At 48.3% G+C, this 21026-nt stretch overlaps 1 protein-coding gene across 1 annotated transcript in view; it reads left to right on the top strand.

The window, feature by feature from the left end:
• The window catches only part of CASQ2 (calsequestrin 2), a 35442-nt gene extending 15350 nt beyond the window's left edge, over nucleotides 1-20092 (top strand). The window contains exons 3-11 of the mRNA XM_074853222.1: nucleotides 1125-1225; nucleotides 3408-3519; nucleotides 4960-5033; nucleotides 5500-5630; nucleotides 10372-10417; nucleotides 12919-12973; nucleotides 13631-13731; nucleotides 14102-14176; nucleotides 17967-20092. Of these exons, the coding sequence (XP_074709323.1) occupies nucleotides 1125-1225; nucleotides 3408-3519; nucleotides 4960-5033; nucleotides 5500-5630; nucleotides 10372-10417; nucleotides 12919-12973; nucleotides 13631-13731; nucleotides 14102-14176; nucleotides 17967-18167 (896 nt within the window). The 3' untranslated portion in view covers nucleotides 18168-20092. The remainder of the gene's footprint in view (nucleotides 1-1124; nucleotides 1226-3407; nucleotides 3520-4959; nucleotides 5034-5499; nucleotides 5631-10371; nucleotides 10418-12918; nucleotides 12974-13630; nucleotides 13732-14101; nucleotides 14177-17966) is intronic.
• Nucleotides 20093-21026: the final 934 nt, after the last annotated feature.

Raw genomic sequence — 21026 nt, 5'->3', positions numbered from 1 at the left:
CCATGGGATAACTCCAAGCTCTTCCTAGACAGAGACAGGATTGGCACAGCAGCACAGAACCAAAACCTACGGGGCAATCACATAGGCCCCCAAATGTCACCAGCTCCATGGCAGGGTGACCCCTGGCCACTAATGGGGGAGCCACAGCCTTGCAGTGGTTTGGCAACCAGGTGCCAACCCTTCTGTCTTCTCCCTAGAGCAGAAGAGGAAACCTGCTGTAAAGGTGAAAGCATTCACCCCTGGAAACAGCTGCCTTCCAGGGGCTGGCAAACCTTCCATATTTTAGCCCACAAAACAATATGGCACATAAATACAACAGCACAAAAATATACCACTAGGCTTAAGGTCAGAGACTGTTTAAGTATACCAGACTGTATACCAGACTGTAATTTTCTTTCCTAAATTAGAGGCTGTGTGTGTTGGTGGAAGCTAACCCAAAGCTGAGAGCTTCTGTTTCTCTAAGAACGAACAAAATACCAACCACCTTGGCCTGTGGTACCCTGCCACCACGCATTGCAGGAGCTCAGTGATGCTGGTTTTGGAGCCTCCACTGAAATGCTGTGGCACTCAGCACTCAGTCCAGTGATATACCATTCAAATCTGCCAGCCTGCCATCTGTGGCATCTCTACCATAGGTTTCTAATCCTTTTGCCAAGGCTAGCTAAGCCTCAGAGAGGCTGAATCTTGCTTTGACTTCCAGATCACTGTTTATATTCACATAGTTCAGCCCTCTCCAGGCAGAAAGCACAACCTGCATCAAAATCTATTTTCTGTCTTGTGACAGGTTGTTAAAATTTAGGATGTCAGTTAGAGGCCAGTATTATTTACTGCAAGATAGATAGCCAAGATAAACCAAGTTCCTGGTACAGAATTTTTCCAGCTGAGGCCAAACTGTAATCTGGACGAAAAGTTCAACATTTGGGAAGAAGCTAGCACAAGTTCTGGCTGAGGTGTCTCCCTCGTGCTGTGAAACATCAGTCACAAGGTTGTTTCTAACTGGACCAACACAGAGAATTGGCAATTGTGTTTTCCCAGGAGGCACTGCTAGATTAACAAGCAGGATACTCTGTAGTAAAAATGCTTTTAGTGATGCGTTGACCACATTGTTTCCTGTCTCCTTTCAGGCTTGGTTGAAGAGGGAAGTCTCTATGTCTTTAAGGAGGACCGGTTGATTGAATTTGATGGGGAACTGTCCACAGATGTCTTGGTGGAATTCCTCTTGGATGTAAGCACAGATAAGCTGAGAGATAGATAAAGCCTCTCTGAGAAGACCTTGCAAATACTCACTTTGCTAAAAAACACAGGTTTATCTTTATTTGAAATTCCATCCCTGTTTGCTGTGCGCTGGTAGAGATGACATTTGCCAGCTTCCCAAATACTTGTCTGACTGTGAGTTCCCAGGAAAGCTGGTACCTTTATATGCCATCAATCATTTATAGTTTAAAGATGTTCTGCTCTTTTTCCTGTTTATGGAGTATTTGATTGGAAACAAGCAACGGTCCCACATAACTAACTGCTAGTCACCCATCTCAGTTAGCAAGCTGGTGTGCAAACACTTTGCCATTTACAAAACCTTTCATTCTCTTAGTTTTTTTTTTCTTAAAAAAGAAGAGTTATTAAAAAAAATAAATCCAAGAAGTAGCATTCTCATAGAACAACTAAAAAGAGCTCAATTCATTGAAAAAGGTACGTGCTGCAAACTGTTTGCCCATTTCTAGACACAACTGCACAAATAACGTAGTGTACTACTGCCTCTTCAGTGAACTTACCGAACTGCACTGCCATGAGTTAGAGAAGATCAAGGCCCTAGGACTTAGTGCTCTTGGGTCATGTTGTGCACAGGCACAACTATGTACTCACCTTTGTGCCTAAATACAAAAGAGATGCTGACTCCCTCGTTGATGTGCCACACTTCTCTTTTTTTTACATTTTATCCCTAGGAGAGGCAACAGCCCAAAAACATGGTGTTTGCTTTGTAGTGAAAACATTTTGCAGCAGCTTGGCTTTCCTTTGAAATGAGGCTCCCTTTATGAGCAGCCGTGAAATAATGCAGATAAGGGAGGTAAGGCGAGCAGCGGAGCTGGCAGGGATTGTTTCCCAGGGTGGCAGGTTGCCTAAATGGTCAGCTGCAGGCCAGGAGTGCTGGTGGGGAGAAGCATGGCCTGGGAAGAGAAACAGCTCCCTAGGACCTTAGCTCACCTACGGCAGTTCTGTGGCTGCGTGCAACAGGAACACCAAAGCACACGTGAGTGGCTTCAGGGACAGAAACGGGCATCTGCCCCACCCAGGAGGGCCACCAACAGGGCAGGGCTTTGCTCTGACCCTGGCAGCAGTGGGATCCCTGGTTTCTGTGGCTCAGGCCACTATGGCAGCAGGGAGCTGCCCACGCTGCTGCGGACACAGCAGAGGCAGAGCCTTATGCTGGAGCATCCCTCGCAACGGATGCGGCGTAAGGTGCTTTGTGAGGTTTTGCTTGCTGTGCTTTGTGGTGTGCCACTGAAAAATTGTGAACAAAGGAAGAGAGCAAGGATTTCTGTTGGTGTGTTTTCCACTCATGAGGGAAAATACCCAGCAAAGCAGGGAAATAAAAACACTTATCTGTGGTGCCTCAGCAGCCTGATCTCAAAGGAAAACAAACCCAGAGGTTCTCTACTCCTCTGTAGGCTGTACAATGGTCTGCTTGCATTATTCTTCCCTAGTGAAACCACACCTGATTTACACCAGTATTGCTGGGTAAAATAACCAGTCTGAATCTTGTCACCAGCAGTGGCTAGTTAAGAAAACATAAAAAAAGGCTGAAGCAGCAGATAGGTCTTCCAACTTCCTCATCAATACTGTGAGGTGTCTGCCGCAGCCAAAGCATGGGTTTAACCCATTCTGCATAGGAGGATCAGCCAGGAAAATTCACATCCAGACTTTCTACTGCTCCAAAACTCTGCTTTGCCACCCTCTAGTGTGTCGGTTTTAACGTTTTCCAAAAGCACGTTCTTTGTGATGACCTCTTCCAGCAAATGACTCTTGAAAACAAATATATCCATCATTCACAGAAGCTCACAGTCCCGTTCAAGTGCTCTCCTTTCCTCTCAGCCTTGCTAAAGCTAGCTGCAATTGCTAACCCTTATCTCTCATCACAGCAGATCCCTCAGCATCCATTTGGGTTAGCCAAAGCTCTCTCAGCTTCCCTCTTGATGCTTCAACCTATGCAGTGAACCTACTAACGGCTCCCTCTGAAGGTGACCTGCATCTCTCAGTTCCTCACATTAAGGCAGAGAGCACTAAGTAGGGTTTCCAGCAGCAGAGAAATTGGGTGACCTCTTTCTCCCCACTTAGGCTGCTAGTCACACACTCTGCCAGGCATAGGTTGGTGCTGCAAATCGTTGTGTTATCAAATACATTTGTCATGGCAGCTGCTAGAAGACCCTGTGGAGATCATAAACAACAAGCTGGAGCTTCAGGCCTTTGACCAAATTGACGAGGAAATCAAACTCATCGGCTACTTCAAAGGAGAAGACTCTGAACGTAAGATGAATTATGTTCCTCACGGGGCTTGGAGCCTGGCTGGGGGCTCTGGGGGCCAGGCATGGGTTCTTCTGCATGAATATTAAGGGTGTTTAGGGGTATATGGCAGGCTGTGACAGTGCCAAAGTTGCTGGAGGATGAGGTGGGGTTGTAGGCAAGTTTCTGCTGTTACTACACATGAGCCCATTCCTACACCAACAGCAGTGACCCTTCTGCAAAGTGTCTGCTGGCAAAAGAAAGGGGTGATAATCCGGAGGCTCCTGAAGTAAAGTATATCTACCTCACCCGAAGTCAGCTGAGGTTACAGTTGCACTGAGTGAGCACCTAAAAGGAGGAAAGCTCCCCCTCTTACGAGCAGTGAGCCCAAAAGGTCAAAGAAAGAGGGAGGAAGGCAAAGGGAAAGAGGGGGACATACATTAAACACTAACTTGGCAAACACACAGCAATAAGCAGGACACCTTAGGGCAGCCTGGCAAAGGCACTGAACTGTTTCTCCTGGCTGAACCCCACGACCAGGAAGAAGCTGGTCCCATGCTCTGAGGGATGTGCAACTCAGGGACCACTCCAGGCAAAACCATCAGCTTTCACAAGTCTTGAGAACCCCTTGCCTGAGACTCTCCCTGGCAAGCCCCAGCAGTCTCCTCTGCCAGCCCCAAGCACTCCCCCTGCTCTCTGGGTGGTGCTGGCAGTCTGCACCCCACACTTGTAGGGCTCGCCTTCAGCAAAAAGACAGGTATTCTTACCTGAATGAGCAACGTATCACCAGGTCTGCTGCACGGCAACAGCCCATCCGCCTCTCCCTTCGGTTTTCTCACCTGCTCAAAACGGGCTGCAGGGCAGCTCAGGCAGGGCTGTGCCCCTAACGCTGTTCAGTAATAAGTATTTTGAAGAAAGGTGGGAAATACCTGTTGTAAAGAGCTGCCGCCAGGCCGAGAGCATCCTTCCTGACCCCAGCTGAGGACCTGATACCAGTAACAGCAAAAACATACCTTGCTCCTGCCCCCTCCTCCTGCAGCAGGAGGGGGTGCCTAATCATGCTTGGTGACTGTTTAGGGAATGACAGCAATCATTAACGCTGGAACAACTCCCTGTATTTCCCAGGCTGAACTACTGCTTGTGGAAGGGGGCAGCTGCAAACACACTGGAGTTTTAACCCCTGGGCCTGCTTCCCAGGGCTGCTGATTTCAGCCCCAGTTAGGTGTGGTATGCTGGGATCTGTAGTTTTCCTGAGCACTGTGGGGCTGCACAACCTGTGTCCTGTTCACTTCACATGAAATGGTCCTTGTTTGTGAACCCTGAAAGGGTGGAAGAAGCATAGTGCCATCATCTGATGTAGTTTGCAGTAATTTATATTTGTTCTTCCCTGGTGCCTTCTGTGCTGATCAGAGCGTGGCCAGCTGTCTGTGAAATCTTTTCTTCATCCCCCTTTTCTCCTTCCAGATTACAAGGCGTTTGAAGAAGCCGCTGAACACTTCCAGCCATACATCAAGTTCTTTGCCACCTTTGACAAAGGGGTAAGCATCCATGGACCTCAGTGGAAGCTCACAGACTCCACCACCTGTTTTCCAGAAGCTCAGGATGTTCCCAGATTTAATATCGGGCTCCAGCTTCTCCTTTTCAGTGTTCCTGTAATTTGTGGTATTGGTGTCTGCATTTGGATTTGGCCCCGTCACGAGATAAAAGGCCGTTTCTGCAGCGTGAGGGCAGGTCCTGATCTGGGTTTGGAAACGAGCCCCATTATGTTTGTGGGACCTTGACACTGGCCTTGCTCTGTCCCAGTGCTTAAGGCCAGTAATGTAGAGAGCATCGGTGGTTTTTTAACCAAGGAAAGATCCATTCATATTTTGTTGGCCACCCTTAAGAGTGCATGCTCTGAGAGAGAACAAGCACCTTGACCTCAGGTCTGCTACCAGGAGAGGCTCTGGGTAGGCAAAGAGTCACGTCAGACTCACTCACCTCTGACTATCTGCACTGCAACAGGTTGCCAAGAAGCTAGGTCTGAAAATGAACGAGGTGGACTTCTATGAACCATTTATGGATGAGCCTGTTCACATCCCTGATAAGCCTTACACAGAAGAGGAGCTGGTTGAATTTGTGAAGGAGCACAGAAGGTATGTAGCGTACAGGACACTCCTGGCTGTGGGAAGCAGTTAAAGGTGTCTGTCATCACAGGCTTACCCTTCCAGGGCATTCCTCTCAGAAAAAATCAGGATGACAACCATCTTTTGGCAATTCGCTGGCCCAGGTTTGAGAGTGTGGCTGGTCTTTTCCTAATCCTAGAGGTGCAAGTATCTGTGCTGCAATCAGAGCCCACCACCATGGGGCTGTGACAACACAGCTTCCCTCCTCCTCCTCCCTGGTTAATCCTCCCTCAAAGAGCAGGGAGGTTTGTAGGCAGTGGAGAGCAGAAACTGTGCTCTACTTGCCCATGCTTTTAATTTAGGTCTGTACAGAAGATGATCTTCTCCAAGGCCTCTCAAGCTAAATCCAAATTCTGTCCAGTCTCCTCCTTCCCTGAAACATCTTCACTAAGGGGTGTATCCCTCTTCTCATGTCAGGTATGTCTGTAGGCAGGCTCTGAGCTCAGACCAAGCTCGGAGGAACCATGATGAACTGAGAGGCTCCTGCTGACCACAAGCACAGAGAGGAAGCCACTGCTGTTATGGCTGTGTTGGGCCTCATGTGGCAGAGGTTCTGAGCAGCTACAGCGTTCGATCAGCTCAGCAGGAGCTGTGGATGCCCCATGCTTTTTGTGATCAGGTTTATTGCACAGTCATTTAGGGACTCAGCTATCAACAGTCTGGAAATGACTGGAAAGGCTGATCCCCTTTTAAGTACAAGGGCACAGCTACCTATGAGGTGCTGTATTTTTACACCCTTAAAAGTAGGTGCTATATTTTTTTACACCCTTAAAAATACAGTGCAGGATAGTCACACAGGCTATCTGCTGCTCCTGCAACAGCATTTCCAAGCAGACATTCAAGGGACTAGAAAAGAGTTCAAGAAAAGCAGAGCCATCAATATGGTTAGGGGACCCCAAACTGGACTGAGCTGGAGGTTTGTGTTCACATACACAGAGGGTTTAGAGATGGGAGATCGTCTCTGGAATCTGTCAGTCACCAGACTTAGAAACAGATCTCTGCTTTTTCTGAAATATGAAGGGGTCCTCTATCTCTCATGTACTCACAGGTCACTTTGCTGACCTCCTGGACTTCCTGACCTCAGTCCTTCCCCCCCCTTTTTTTTTTTTTTCCAAGCTCTTTCTGTCAAGCAGCAGCATCAGAAGGTTGATTTAAACACAGTCAGCTAAATGCTAGCCTAATAAGGCAAGCTCTCCACCAGCAACAAATTGTGGTGGAAAGCCCCCAGGTCTTACATATTTCAAGATGCTATGTGGTGCTTGGTAGGAGCAAGGGGGTGGGCTATGTATTTTGCAAGTGCTAAGGCTCAGAAGGGAATTAAAAGGAGTCTCATGAAATGGGATGCCTGAAATCCCAAACCTGCCAAGGTGCTGCCATGGCAGGGGAAAAAAACCTGAGGTGACAGTGATATGTCCCTGCAGTTGATGCTGAGTCTCTCGGAGCAGAAGTGCTTCTTTCTGCCTTGCTACCAGTAAAGGACCTAAAGCCAAAGGCTGGAAATGGAATTAGTCAGACAGAGAGATGATCAAGCCTGTAGAGAAAAACAAAGTGACCTCAGCAGCTTCCAGGTGCTGGTTCCCTGTGGACAACTCAGCAGGATCTTCTCCTCTGCAGGGAGGTGTAGAGGACCATTCGCCTCCTCCCCCTCACACAGCAGACTTTTTCACCTCACCCCAGCCTGCAGGCATGAGCTATCCCTCTGCTGAGGTGCAAAGCCCCGCTGCCACCTCTCCATCCCCCAGAAGGATCCCTGTCACATCACTGGGGAAAGCTCCCAATGCTCAGCAGTACCCAGGCTCTTTGGCACACTTTAAACAGACCTTTCAAAAAAGGTTTCCTGCTGCTGTACCCAGGTGGGCTTCATCACCTCTTCCTCTACCCCTCCACAGAAATTGGGATTTGGTGAGCTTTCATTGGAGCCTCAAAACAGCTAAAGCAGGAGCCCAGGAGGAGCCCATACGCAGCCTCACGGCTGATGTTTCCCTGGGCAGCTTGCAGGCAGTGGTGGGAAAGTTTATCCTCTCCCAAACTGGTCAGGAAGCCAGTGTTCAGCATGGCGGGGTGACTTGTCCGAGGCTGCACAGCAGATGGGTGTCTGGCTCAGGGTGGTGGCGAGGCACCACAACTTCAAGGTCTCAGCCCAGATTTTGCTCTCAGTTGCACAAATAGAAATTAAATGGTAGTTCCTCAGCCTGCAGCAAGAGGCCTCTGGGTTCATGTCTGTTTTGAATGCAAAATGCTGGGGCTGGACACCACCCACCCCTCCACCCCCCCAGTTGTAGCGACGTGGGGGCTGAATTCTGCTCCTTCTTACATAAGCCCCACTTACTCCACTCCCTCCAGCGTAGGGAAGCAACCAGAGCAAATCTTGACTAACTCCGAAGCAATCAGTACACGTGGGTGTGATCAAATCCTTCCCACTGAGTTTCCCTTCTCCAACAGCTTCTCCCAAGAATGGCACGGGAAAGTCTCTTGAAAGCCAGGTGCAAGTACGTGTAAGTACATAATATTCATTCACCTGATATGATCTCTGGTTTCTGACAATCAGCAATGAGGAGACTAGCTGGGTCAAAAATTGTATCCCTGATCTTATGCTTAGTGGCTATTTCTTCATTTTCTACAGTCATTTATCTCACTTCTATTTTGATGCTGAACACATCCAACTTAGTGAGTTCAGCAGCTGAATTATGCATTGCATCAAAAAAGCATTTCTGTTTGTTCAGTTTATACATGCTACTTAATAATTTTGCTGTGTGCCTACTAGCTCTTATAGAGGAACAATGACTAGACATTCCCTGTTGTACTTTTATTTTTTTTACTATTGCTGATTTTTTAGACCCACTGCCAAATCCCTCTTCAGTTACCTCTTTTACAAGATACAGTTCTTACCTGTTTAACCTCCACCAAACAGAGGTCATTCCACAACTCCATTCACCACTGCCATGTTTCCATGTCCCTTTTTCAGTTGTTCCATATAATTTCTGTGATGGGATGACCAGAACCACACATACATTCACTGTGGAGGTGCATAGTGTAGCTGTCCACTGCCATAATGGTATGATGTGTTTTACTCTTTAGTCATCTCCCTACTGTTTGTAACCTTCTTTTTGCCTTTTGCCTCCGGAGCTGATGCTTTCTCAATTTGTGATACCTGGGCCCCTTTCCTGAGAGGCAATAATTAATTATAAATCATTTAGAACCCATTGTTGCACCTGTATAATCAGGGTTGTTTTTCTGCAAGTGTGTTACTTCCTATATATCTATCTACCATGCAGACACTCAAGTCTCAGGAGATCCCTCCATATCTCCTCATAGTCAGGCATGTGTTGGTCGTCAAAGAATTGGATATGATAAGCAAACACTGCCATATTCCTATTTCTCATCTTTGTCAGAGAATATGTTATGCATATGATCACACCAAAGCATATGCTATGAATCTTAATTGGTTAATTCCCTCTGTCGCAAAACCTGACCATTTATCTCCACCCTTCATCTCCCAATGGCCTTAATCCACAAGAGGACCTCTCCTCTGATCTAACTGCAGCTCAGTTTCTCTGAGAGCCTTTAGCAAGGGACCTTGTCCGATGGTCCTCTGAAGGAAGCTCACTGACCAGCATTCCTTCCCCCACTCGTTGACTTGCTCTGGGAACTCCAGCAGATCTGTGGCCATGACTTTCCTCTTAAAGGCCATGCATCTCTTGTTCTATCATGTCACATTCCTTCAAATGTCTGTTAACTCCACTTTTGCTGGTAGCACCGTGCCCATGAGGAAGTCGCCCTTCCAGATCTGTGACTCCCCAGGTCCTTTAGGAACCTCTAAAAAAATGCTCCTTATTTTCGCTGCTCTGGTAGCAAGGCAAACCAGGTTACACATCTCACTGATGCCACCTGGTTTTGGCAGCATGCTGCTACTCCCTTTACCAATCTGTTCTAGGACCTCATCGACCGACACGTCTCTTTGCAACAGCTCTCGGAGCTGGTCAGACAGGTGGAGCCTCCCTGAACACATGATGCCACAGTGAGCAGAGGTGCAAAGCATTCCTTGTGCTTGTCTGCTACGGCCTTGTGTTCCTTGGGTGCCTCTTTAGCATCCCAGGCTCTCTGACAGGCTTCCTGCTATGGATGTGTCTGAAAAGACTTTTTTTGTCCTTTATGAACTACTTGTCAAAAAAATTTGCTTTGACCAGTCTTACGGTTTACATTTTGTTGCCAGTGGTTATTAGGATCTGAATTTTCTTCCCAGAAGTTATTCTGTCTTCTTTGCTTCAGCAGAGTTTGGAAGGATTTTTGTGGTGGAATTATGCTTGGGTAAAACCAGAAGAAAAGGGGAACAAAGCCCATTAGGAATGTCACAGGGACTGCAAGACAGAAGTGAATGGGTCACCTCGTGCTCTCAACACAGACAGAACAATCTGCCATGTGTGGGACTAATTCACTAGCACATCCCAGCACAGAGAGGCATCTCATTGTCCCAAGCATGAATAGCGGCTGCAATGACTCCAGTGGGGGAAAGGGCAAGGTTTTATCACCATAAATAAAAGCACAAGTTGACCTACTGTGCCCCCATGCTTGCATTCAAAACGTGGTGGCCGACAGCACTGACTCAAGACACCAACCAAACGTGCCACAGTGACCTTTTCCATGACACCATCAGCGTCATGTGTGACGGGGCTGGACACATCCTCAACGAGTGTTTCTCTCTTCCTTTCAGGGCCACTTTGCGGAAGCTGCGCCCAGAGGACATGTTTGAGACGTGGGTAAGCATGTGCGGGTGGGAAGCCTCGCATCCCCTGCTAGCTTCCAACAAGAAACTGCTGCTCAAGAGCTCCAGCCTCTGGCTGGGCAAAACTTTATCTTTCCTTCCTCGCAAAGCCGCTTTCCCTCCTCTGGGAAGACGGGAAAGCATCAGCTGTGATGCCCAGTGCCTGAGTTCAAACAGTGTGCTCAAATGCTTTGCTCAACAGCGGTGGATGGCTGAGCTGGGTCCCATTTGCTCCACAGAGGGAACAGGGAAAGCTAACCAAGCATGCCAGGCGGGTGTTGAGCCTCTGTAGCAGCCGTGATACAGCTATGGAGAGCATCCTTGGGAAGGAACACTATCATCTCATCTAATGGCTGTCACTGCTGGTGGTGGGGTGATTTCAGTGGGCCGCTCGCTGGGTGAACTACGGAGATTCTACTGAACAGATGACTCATGGAAATTGTACCAGAGCAGTTGTACAATTCAAAATGTACGATTGTACAATTCAAAATGCGAGCGAGGGCAGGCAGTTCAGTTAATTATATAGATTACGGAGCAAATCGTGCATTGATTGCACTTCTCATGGTGTGAGCAAGCTGGAAGTCAGCAATTGTGAAGAACTAACCAGTGTTTTGGCACTGATCACACAGAGAGGACTCTCCTGGTCTGCAAGGGTGGGGAAGAGGGGAAAGGTGAAAATCAAGGAAAAATCATGTATAGCAAATTATCTCTTCGCTTTGAACGAATAAGATGTTAATAGCCAGTTAGGGACCTTCAAGTGCCAGCTGAATGCTGAAACCAAAGCTGAACAGGTGCTTTACAGACCCTGGGAAAGATGCAGTCATTCCTCCAGAAAGCTCGGCACATTTATAACAGCATTCAGTTGCCTCCTTGCTGTGGTGTAACATGAAACGCTGCAGGACTCCGAAGCACCAAAAGCCTTGGGAGTCTTTAATACAACAAGGCAGGAGGTAATAAAACTGAACCAGAAGTTATGAGGCACTTAGGCATGATAGCTTTTCATTTTGTTTTGAAATACAGATTCTGTATAGAAAATAGCTTCCTAGATCCACTGAAGTCCCTTGAAGTTTATTCATGGGGCTTCAGTGGGACACAAATTTCACATGCAGTGGTTTTGTTTTCATACTGAACATATTCTAAGTAACCCCAGGAAAACTGTGGATTGTCAGCAGTTGGATGTTTTCTTTACCAGCAGCCTGGGAATACAGAGCTTGCCTCTGCTATAAACAGGGGACTTGTACCTACAGGAGACAACAGGCTGGATTCTGATCTCACTGCAAATTCAGAACATCCTCAATGCCTTCACTGGAGTTACTCCAGTTTGGTTTGCTGCCTTGGAGGTCAGAATAGAGCTATATTATACAGCTATATATAAAATTATATATTGCATATATATATTTTTTATTTTGCTGCCTGACAATGCTGCTGGCAAATATGGAGAAAAAGCAACAGTGTAGATTTTGCCAGCTGTAAGTGGTCTGAATCCCAAGTAAATCTTCCTAGAATGCCCCAGTGAAAATGTATTCCCCGAAGACACCAGCAAAGGCCCAGCATCCACTATTGTTTTTAAAGATAATGTTTTCCACTTAATCTTTCAGGGTTTTTTTTCCTTTCAGTTTTTGATGGTGGCTTTGTCACCTCTGGGCTCAGAAGGGAAAAGAAATTAGCATTTAGATGGGAATTTTTTCGTGCATTAAAACCAATTGAAATGGAAACCAGGACCGGCAGCGGGTGAGGAAGGCGAAGCTGATCTGTGGGGTAATTCAGAGATGACATTCATAGCAGACGGATGATGAACCGGCTGGCAGATCCATTGGCCTTTGCCAATACTATTACCCATTATTCACGTATCTCATGGAGAAAAGCAGTCCACCAGGCCGTCATTTCTGTCCTCCACGCCTTGGAGTCCTGAAATGAGCCTTTCATGCAACTCCCCTCATTGCTCGCGGAGACCCTCACCTAGAGCAGAGACCCTTCACCTCGCAAAAGTGGCCCAGGTGAGCCACCTCACCTCTCATATTGTGAGGAAACCTCCTTTGCTGGCCTCGAAGGAGCATGTGTAGGAGCTGAGCATGGTGGCAGATATTTGTTCCCCTCAAACCATCCTTGGCAGCTGCATATTTATGAGGGTAGGTGGACTCAGGCATGGAGGGTGAGCCCATATTCCCATGCTAGAGAGCCCTTGACCTTCTCTGCAGGCAAGGTTTTGCCCCACACCATCAGAAGCTTCCTCGCCTTTGCCACCATGATGCCCACCTCATTTTTTGCTGAAGGGTTTCAGCAACGCTACCCAAACTACCTGCTTCAGCGCCTAATACCTCCACAACTCAGTCTCACTTCAGCTCCCATTTCTGGTGTCTTGGTGGGGCTCCAGCCAAGCCTCCCTTTGCAATCATCATGTTTGTTTGAAGGCATCACACCACTCCTTGTCTCCAGCAACCACCTGGACTTTGTCCTCCACTCCTGGCCCATTAGTAATAGCTTTGTTGTTTCCAGGAGGATGACATGGAGGGAATCCACATCGTGGCCTTTGCTGAAGAAGACGACCCAGGTAGGAGGCCACAATTTTCATCCTTGTGTGACTCTCTGTCACTCAAGAAAGTGTAGTTTCATGTGCTTTGGTTGCATTGTGGAGCCCGGCACCCTGGCTGGGATGGGGAGCTGGGATGCTTCTGGGTGTTTACGCTAGTGGGTGTGCTAGCCAGGATGCAAATTCTGGATGTAAATGAATGGCTGGATGGGGAAAAAAAGTCATGACCTCCACCCTAGTGCCAGGATTTGCTCTCTAACTCTGTGTCTACCTTTCTGCGCAGCTCCGGGAAAGTGCTGAGGTATGGGTGTGTGATGGGCATGTGGGAAACCCGTGGGCATCAGCTCCTGAAAAGTCATGGCATTGGTGTTTCTCAGTGCCATCAGCATGCTGAAAAGCTTTGGCCTCTCAGGGCTCAGTTCTTCCCTCACCACAAGAAAATAGTGACATTGTTCCACTCCATGGAAGGATTACAAGACTTAATTCATGTGTAACTAATTTCAGTACCCAGGGAGGATGCTCAAAATTAAAAGTCTTATTATCAGAAGAAAGATCTGGAAGACAGCATTTTAATGAGAACTATAAACAACTCCTGTGTGCACAGCGGGGTGAGGGAAGTTGAAAACCCCACAAGCGAAAAGTGTCTGCGTGTTTGCAGCAGTTCATGTATCGTTTCAGATGGTTTTGAGTTCCTGGAAATCCTGAAGCAGGTTGCCAGGGACAACACTGATAATCCTGACCTGAGCATTGTCTGGATTGACCCCGACGACTTTCCTCTGGTGAGTGGCAGGGGCTCCCTGCCTTTCTTGGTTTAATACATGGATTGTGGTGGGGGTGTGGGGTGTGCGCGAGCGCAGGAATAGCCCCAGGGAATTTGGGACAGGGAAGCACGCGAAACCGGACCGTGGTCGATCCCTGAGAGCTGCTCGTTTGGGTCTGCCTCCCATGAAGGTGGTGTCCTGGGAACTTTTCCAGAGTTGGCACTTTCCTTGGCCGTGTGTGGCAGCCCGAGCTTGTGTGGAGCCTCTCTTCTCTCCAGTGCACTCACCGATGCACACTTCCCCGCACCACAGCCCCACTGGCTGAATTAATGCAATGGGGTATTTCAAACAAACACCCTTGTCTGAGCTTTGTTTCTCACTCCTGCAGCTGATCACTTACTGGGAGAAGACCTTCAAGATTGACCTGTTCAAACCACAGATCGGGGTGGTGAACGTCACAGACGTGAGTAGCACATGCCCAGAAAATCCAGCAATCCCAAGATTAAGGTACTAGAAAAGATGGGATCTGAGGCCCGCTGGAATCAGTGGGATTTCTGCTGTTAAGTGCAGGTAGACCAGGCTTTTTTCCCAGGAAAAGGTATAAAGACTTCACCATCCCCACGTGCAGCAGGGTTCGTAACACCTCCAACATTGGGCTTCAGGGCTTCGGTCTGAGCACGTTTCTGCTGACGAGTCACACACAAACCACATCTGCTGAGGTCGGCACCAGCCCCCATGGTCTGAGCTTCGGGGCTTTGCCTGGTTTTGGTTTCAAGGTCTTACATTTCCAGCCCAACCCAAAGCGTGCACCCGTGTCAGTGCCCTGCTCTGACTGAACCCGGGTGGGTTTGTGGAGGAAAAGTGTGTGTGTAGGGGGAAAAGCAAGCTGTGCTTAGGGGAGGCAAAAAGGAGAAAAAGGAGGGTGTTTTTGCAGCAGAAGCAGAATGGCACAGCTTGAGTGTAGGAGGGAAAGATAGACCCCAACAGATGTCAGGGAGAAACTGCACAGCTTGAAAAAAAACCAAATAAATACAGAGCCTTAATAAGAGTACGACTTAAACTGCTAATGGAGGGATCCTGCTGGGGTGAAGAGGGTGTACTGGGGTTCATCCAGGCCTTCCTCCTCCTCAGCCGTGTGGGTAGTGTCAGAGGGATTTGGTGGGAAGAGGAGACGTGTCCATTCCATGCCCTGTGGCACTGAAGGGTTTTCACACTGTCCCGCAGCCGGCAGCGCTGCAGAGGTGCTGCTTCAGCACGGCTGTGGTGATGGTGGCACCCACAGCATCCACCGCCGTGCTATCAGGCCAGCTTTCTAGCAACTACAGTTTTCACCGTGGCTGCCTTCAAGCCAGCAAGCCATGGGACTGCTGTCAGGTCACCCAAACACTGCGAGCTTTAAAGGCAGGTGGGAGAAGGACTTGCCGACCCCCACCAGCAGAGATGTGGGGAGAGCTGCTGAGTGCAATGTACCGTGCATCACAGCCCTGACACGACTACGGAGAGAAACCATTTTTTCTCTTTCTGACAATCAGAGCCCAGACAATGAGAGCACGTAACGCAGCGCACTCCAACCTGGCTCACTTATTACCTTAGTTTATTTTCAACGTTCAAGTGCTGGCTGGTTTAATCTCTTTAAAATGAACCTGTGTGGATATGTAAGTATCTCTGGAAGCAGAAATCTCTCCACTGCAGAAGTGTTTGTAATTTGGTGCTTGACTTCATGTTTGAAATTTCAGCTCTATGGGAACCTGGTGTTACATTAGAAGAGAGCAGAGAGGTACTTAGAGTTGGGACAACTGTCCAGGGCTGAGCGCTGGTCCTGGCCCCACCCCTGACCTTGCTCCAGGCCCCCACGTCCTCTCTCCTGTACCTCCCCAGAAAAAGAGGGACAGCAAGGGTGTGCTGGACGATTGTGCCTCCTATTATAACAAATGCTGCAAGACCGTAAGATGGGAGATGTAGAAAAGGCAAAATAATGGTGTTATGAAGAAAGTGGAAGCCCTTGATCTTGCCCATCCTGTTAAGGGGAATGAGAGGCTGGCTTGGGAGTCACAGAGTAGATTCGGTGCTGGCTGGATGTGAGTGGTGCTTTACCATTCGCCAGACTGTGGGACAGACACCTAGAGAGTGAGAATCCAGAGGGTTAGGGCTTGTTAGCAGAACTATTAAGGGAGAGACAAAAGGGAAGAGGGCCAAGATAGCATCTGCCACCTAAGATCATGAGGGAAATGAACAGAAAATCCAGAAGTCTTCCAGTCTTTTGCCCTTATTACTAGTCTGCAGTATCTTCTTTCATTATATTTACTGCAGTTGGCCATGTTTAAGTCATGTCAAAGCTACATTAAACAGCTATCAATGGAAATCCATGGAAATAGGATTGTCAGTGTCAGAAGAATCACATAGAAGGCAGTATTAGGCAGGAACATATGCCTTATTATCCAGCAGTCACTCAGAGACCTGTAAAAACTCATGCATTATCTAGCTTTGATATAGCAAATGTTTCAGGTTGTTGATTATAGTATTTTCTGGTTTTATTTCATTCCTCTTAAGTCTGTTTTCTACTCCTCAAGAGAGAGATTTAAGAAACTTCTAGGTTGGCAGGTGATATCTAAAACAAACACTGAGCTCATTTCGTTATTTCAGTGTTACATCACTGCATTCAGCCAAGTCACACAGGTACAAAGTGGGGCTTACACAACGGAGTAAAAATAAACACTGCTGTTGGCTTCAGTGGACATAACCCCTGTGACCCCATCACTTCTCTAAAAACCTGCCAATACAAACACCAGAGCTCCCAGTGTCCCCCGCTGGCCTGTCACATCGTAGTGGCTCAGGACCAGGGCCATGACGCTCTGCAAAATATTGCTGCTCTATTTGCACAGCATCTTCTGTAGGTGCAACGGGCCCACTCCTGTTCCCATTATTTAAAGATGTCACTTTTTGCTGCATAAACAGTCCTGAGGTTGGGGACAAGATCCTGTGAGTGAAGCAAGAGCTGCATGCCTCTCCGTGGCTCTTTTTTATTACAGTTTTGGTGTTCTGGGAGGAAAATATTGTAAGGGAGAAACAGCTGTCCTTGAGCAGAAATTGGTCTGGCTTTTTAGCAAGCCATAAACCAAAGAGAATTAGGTAGCACAGACAGGGGAAGAAGTAGGGTGCATTGGCAAAAGCCGGTAGTTATCTTCTGACATATGGAAAGCATTTGCTTCTGCAACATCAAACGCTGAATGAGATAGCCTCACAGCACCTCTGCAAAATAGGAGGCTGATCCTGTTTTATGGAGGGGAGACAGTGAAGGGAAAGGGGCTTACCCAGGCATTTACCCGAGGAACCCATAGCAAAGCTGAGAGAATACCTTTCATTTCCAGGCTCAGAGACTAAGCTAAGCTTCCTGTCCCTGGGTAAGAGCCACAATTTAGACAGCATCTTCTCACCACATTTTAGCCATCATCCTCTTACTGAATCCCCCACATCCCCTCCAGTTTATGGAAGTAATGCAGACAGCTGGAGAGAAAGCTGGAGAGAAAGCTGGAGAGAAAGAGCAGGGGGCACCTGAAAGAGCAGGGGGCATCAGTGTTTTTCAGCATTCTTCAGCTGGAGCATGGCTGAAATGATCTGAGGAAAGGCTCTTCCAAGAGGAGGAACCACTATTACACGTGGAGAGTCCCGAGCATCATCCTGAGGCAAAGGTGATAGTAAAAGAGACTGGGGAGAAGGGGTGCTGACAGGAAGGTGTAAAGGCTCAAAGGAAGGGGTCCCAGAAGGGCTCTGGAAGGAAGGAGAGAAATGCTGTGATGTCCTTTGAACTGAGGTGATGCAGGGGAGCTGGCATAGGTCTCTTTATGGTCTCTATGTAGACTTGGAGTCTACAGAACTGGCCAGACAGTGTGAAGACAATGCATCAAGTGGATGATGCTCTTGCTCACAAGTGTCAGCAGTGCAGGAGAGGAACAGGAGCGGGCACACGTCTAACCTCGGGCAAACAGTACAACACACTCATGTAAACCCCCTGACTACTCCCACTGCCCCCCAGTCAGAAGCAACAACACTTCAGGGGGAAGTGATAATCCCAGCGCATGGGCAGCAAGACACTGTGGCTGAGCCTGCCCACAGGCTGTGGCAGAGCGGGAGCTAAAGCCACCACCACCCCTGCATCCCACCCGTGGTCCAACCCTTACCCCACAATAGCAGCAAACCCCATCCCTTCCCTGCTTCTCTGAGGGTGGCTAATCCCCCATCCCCTGTCCTCACAGGCTGACAGCATCTGGATGGACATCAGAGACGACGACGACCTGCCCACAGCCGAGGAGCTGGAGGACTGGATAGAGGACGTGCTCTCTGGGAAGATAAATACCGAGGATGATGACGATGATGATGACGACGATGACGACGACGATGACGACGATGATGATGATGACGATGACGATGATGATGACGACGATGATGATGACTAACTGTGACTCTGTGCAGTTTGACTTGTGGGGGCCGAGAGGCCTCCCCCTGCGGCAGGTCCCTCCATCGGAAGACCTGTGTTTGAGCGTCAGCAAGCACCGCTGCTCCTCTTCCCCCCCTGCCCCATTCCCCCTGCCCCTGCCCTTGCCGGGACCCTCCCTGGCCTGATTCTCAGCGGTGCTGAGCCACTGGGGCTGCCCCTGCGGCGGGCAGCACCTGCAGGCACCCAGCACCGCTGCAAATCATGCCTCCTTAGTAAGGACAATAGGAATCTGCAAGGGAATCTGCCCCAACTGTCCCAGGGCAGGAGAAAAGTGCCTGCCTGCTCACTGCCAGAGGGACGCAGGGAGCCGATTTGTATTTTCCACACACATCGGCCCAACACTTAACATCCAAAGACCAAATCTCACTTTAAGAAATAGGGAAGGCCACCGTAAATTTTAGTCCTTTTATTAAGCACAACGCCCTTTGCAGCTACTCTGCCAAGGCCACTCAATCCTGCAAGTTCTGCTGCGGGAGTCTGTAGCTACTCATTAACATGCTAGGAGCAGCAGAAAGCTTTGGGAGGGGAGGAAGGTTTTAGGGATGCTATCTGAGTCTGCAGTGATTCCATATAACGACAGGATATTCTTGTCTGGCAGCGCAATGTAAAACCAAACACCACGGTCCCTGGCTGAACCTTTTTCTTCTTGAAAGCTCAGGCCAAAGATAGGGTAAGTGCAGGTAGTCTGATATGGGACATCAAACTTGTGAGTTCCTGAACTGTTGGAAAGGCTGATCCAGGTCTGAGCCCAAACTCGTGAGGCTGAAGATCGTGGCACTGAGCCAAACCGTTGGTCTTAACCCCAAAGAAACACACAAAGCAGACTCCAGGCCAGTTCCAAACATCTGCAGCCAGGTCTGAGCTGGGCCTACCTTCCCTTTCGGGTGAACCTCTGCTGGATTGAAGGTGGTGCACATAAGATAGACAGCATACTCCTGCCAGTGGAAACATTCATAGGGGCCCACCCTGAAGCCCTCCTATTCCGCATGACCTTCCAGCTTTAGCTGACTTTTAACCCAAAGCCTACATAGCATCTTTTCCCATGGCCAAGATGTTGGGAGAGAACACATCCGTCCAACCATATTAGATGCTGGATAACGTGTGTCGGGCAATGAGCAGTGAAAGGATTCAAGCTGTTTGGCTTTAGAGTATTCAGTTGCACAGTTACTCCCTGCTTAGAGACTCGGATGTCCCATGGTAGCCCGTGAGAAGCCTCTTTTGACTGCAGGCTGAGAAGGAGCTCAGGGCACCAGCTCACAGCCAAGGAGGTCACTCACAAAGCAACGGGTCAGCAACTCAGTCCTGGCGAGTGCAGCACCATCCGTGTGCAGGTCACCGCGACAGTGTTCGGTCTCCCTGCTTTCCCATGCCGGCAGATTTCAATTGTCTTAGCTTATTAGGTTTGACAATAGTGCAATGAATGGAGAGTTTTATCTTTATAAATACATTTATAAATATGTTCTCCAGTCGTTCGGACTTGTTAGCATAGGTAGGGTACACATGTCCTCTCTTGCTACAGATGAAAACCATTGTTCTGACCTTTCTTATACTGGCTTATGTCAGAGGTAAGTGATGTCAGGGGAAAAAACAGTGCGAGGGACAGGAGAATCAGAGCTCATTATACGAGTGCGAATCAGCCTGATGAGAAACAAGGTTTACACACTATATATTTCCTTTATCAGATGAACTGCAAAGCAAGATTTTATAGATTTTTTTTTTTTTCCTGCCTGTTGATCAGCCTCTTTGACTCTCTCTCTCTACATTAGCTGAAATAGAAATTTTAAACTACCGGTATAAAAAAGGCTGAAGTACTGATATATTCCTACATGTGCCATATCCCCTCGGCAGAAGTGCCAGCACGAACAACATGCAGTCGGATATCTATATATCTCTATGTGTGTGAATGAATGCTGTGCTTATATGGTATATGACTGTAGGACACGTTAGCTCCTCACTGAACATTAAACACTCAACCTGTGCTTTTAAGGCACAGCCTATTAGAAGAACAGACAGGACAGCAAAGCCCCCACGTCGAGTACTTGCCCTTTCTTGCTTCTGTACAATGCACAAGTACTGCCTGGAAGACTTGCACTGAGTGTGTTTGGGGAGACCATCCACCTGGTCGCACTGGAGTTATGAACAACCCAGCCCCATCCCAGAGGACCCAGTGGAATCTTTCAAAAGCCTTGAAATGCAGAGTGCTCTCAGCCTGAAGGTCCCCTCTTCTCCTTCACTCACACACCCCTCTCTCCTGGCCAGAGGGGTGCCCAGCACCCTCCTTCTGCTCTTTCCTTTCAGCTGTTTCCTCGAGAGGTTTGCTGGAAGACCCCAGGTCAGAGCAAGAGGGAGCAAGCAGGACTCAAGGTCTCATTGATGCACATTGGTAAGGAGCAAGAACAGGCAAAACTAGCCATTTAGTAGTCTCCTAGTCTGTGATTAAGGGACAAATACGTAAGAAAAGTACTTGTTTATCTTTACCTTGGGGGTATTCCCAGGAGTAGAACGTGCACAGTTTCACCCTGCATAAGGTAAGAGCCTGCACAGACCCTGCAGCTTCAGATCAGTCACTGCAAAGTGCCATGAATTTCTATAAACATGAAGAATCAGTGAAGAGTTGCTCTACTGCCTTTCCTAACTGGTGCTGTCTCCAGCCATCCCAATTGCCTGGATACTTTTCAAGTGCCTCCCCTCCCACTGTGGATGCCCATCTATTCTGATGTACCCCTTTAGATGCTCTGAGAGGCACAGCTCACACAGGCAGAGCAGGCAGACCCTGAAAACGGCACCACAGGCCCATTCAAGTGCACAGGTTCTTCAC

Source organism: Strix uralensis, chromosome 2 (assembly GCF_047716275.1).
Source record: "Strix uralensis isolate ZFMK-TIS-50842 chromosome 2, bStrUra1, whole genome shotgun sequence".
Classification (NCBI taxonomy): Eukaryota; Metazoa; Chordata; class Aves; order Strigiformes; family Strigidae; genus Strix; species Strix uralensis.
This window is presented reverse-complemented; position numbering and strand designations above follow the sequence as displayed.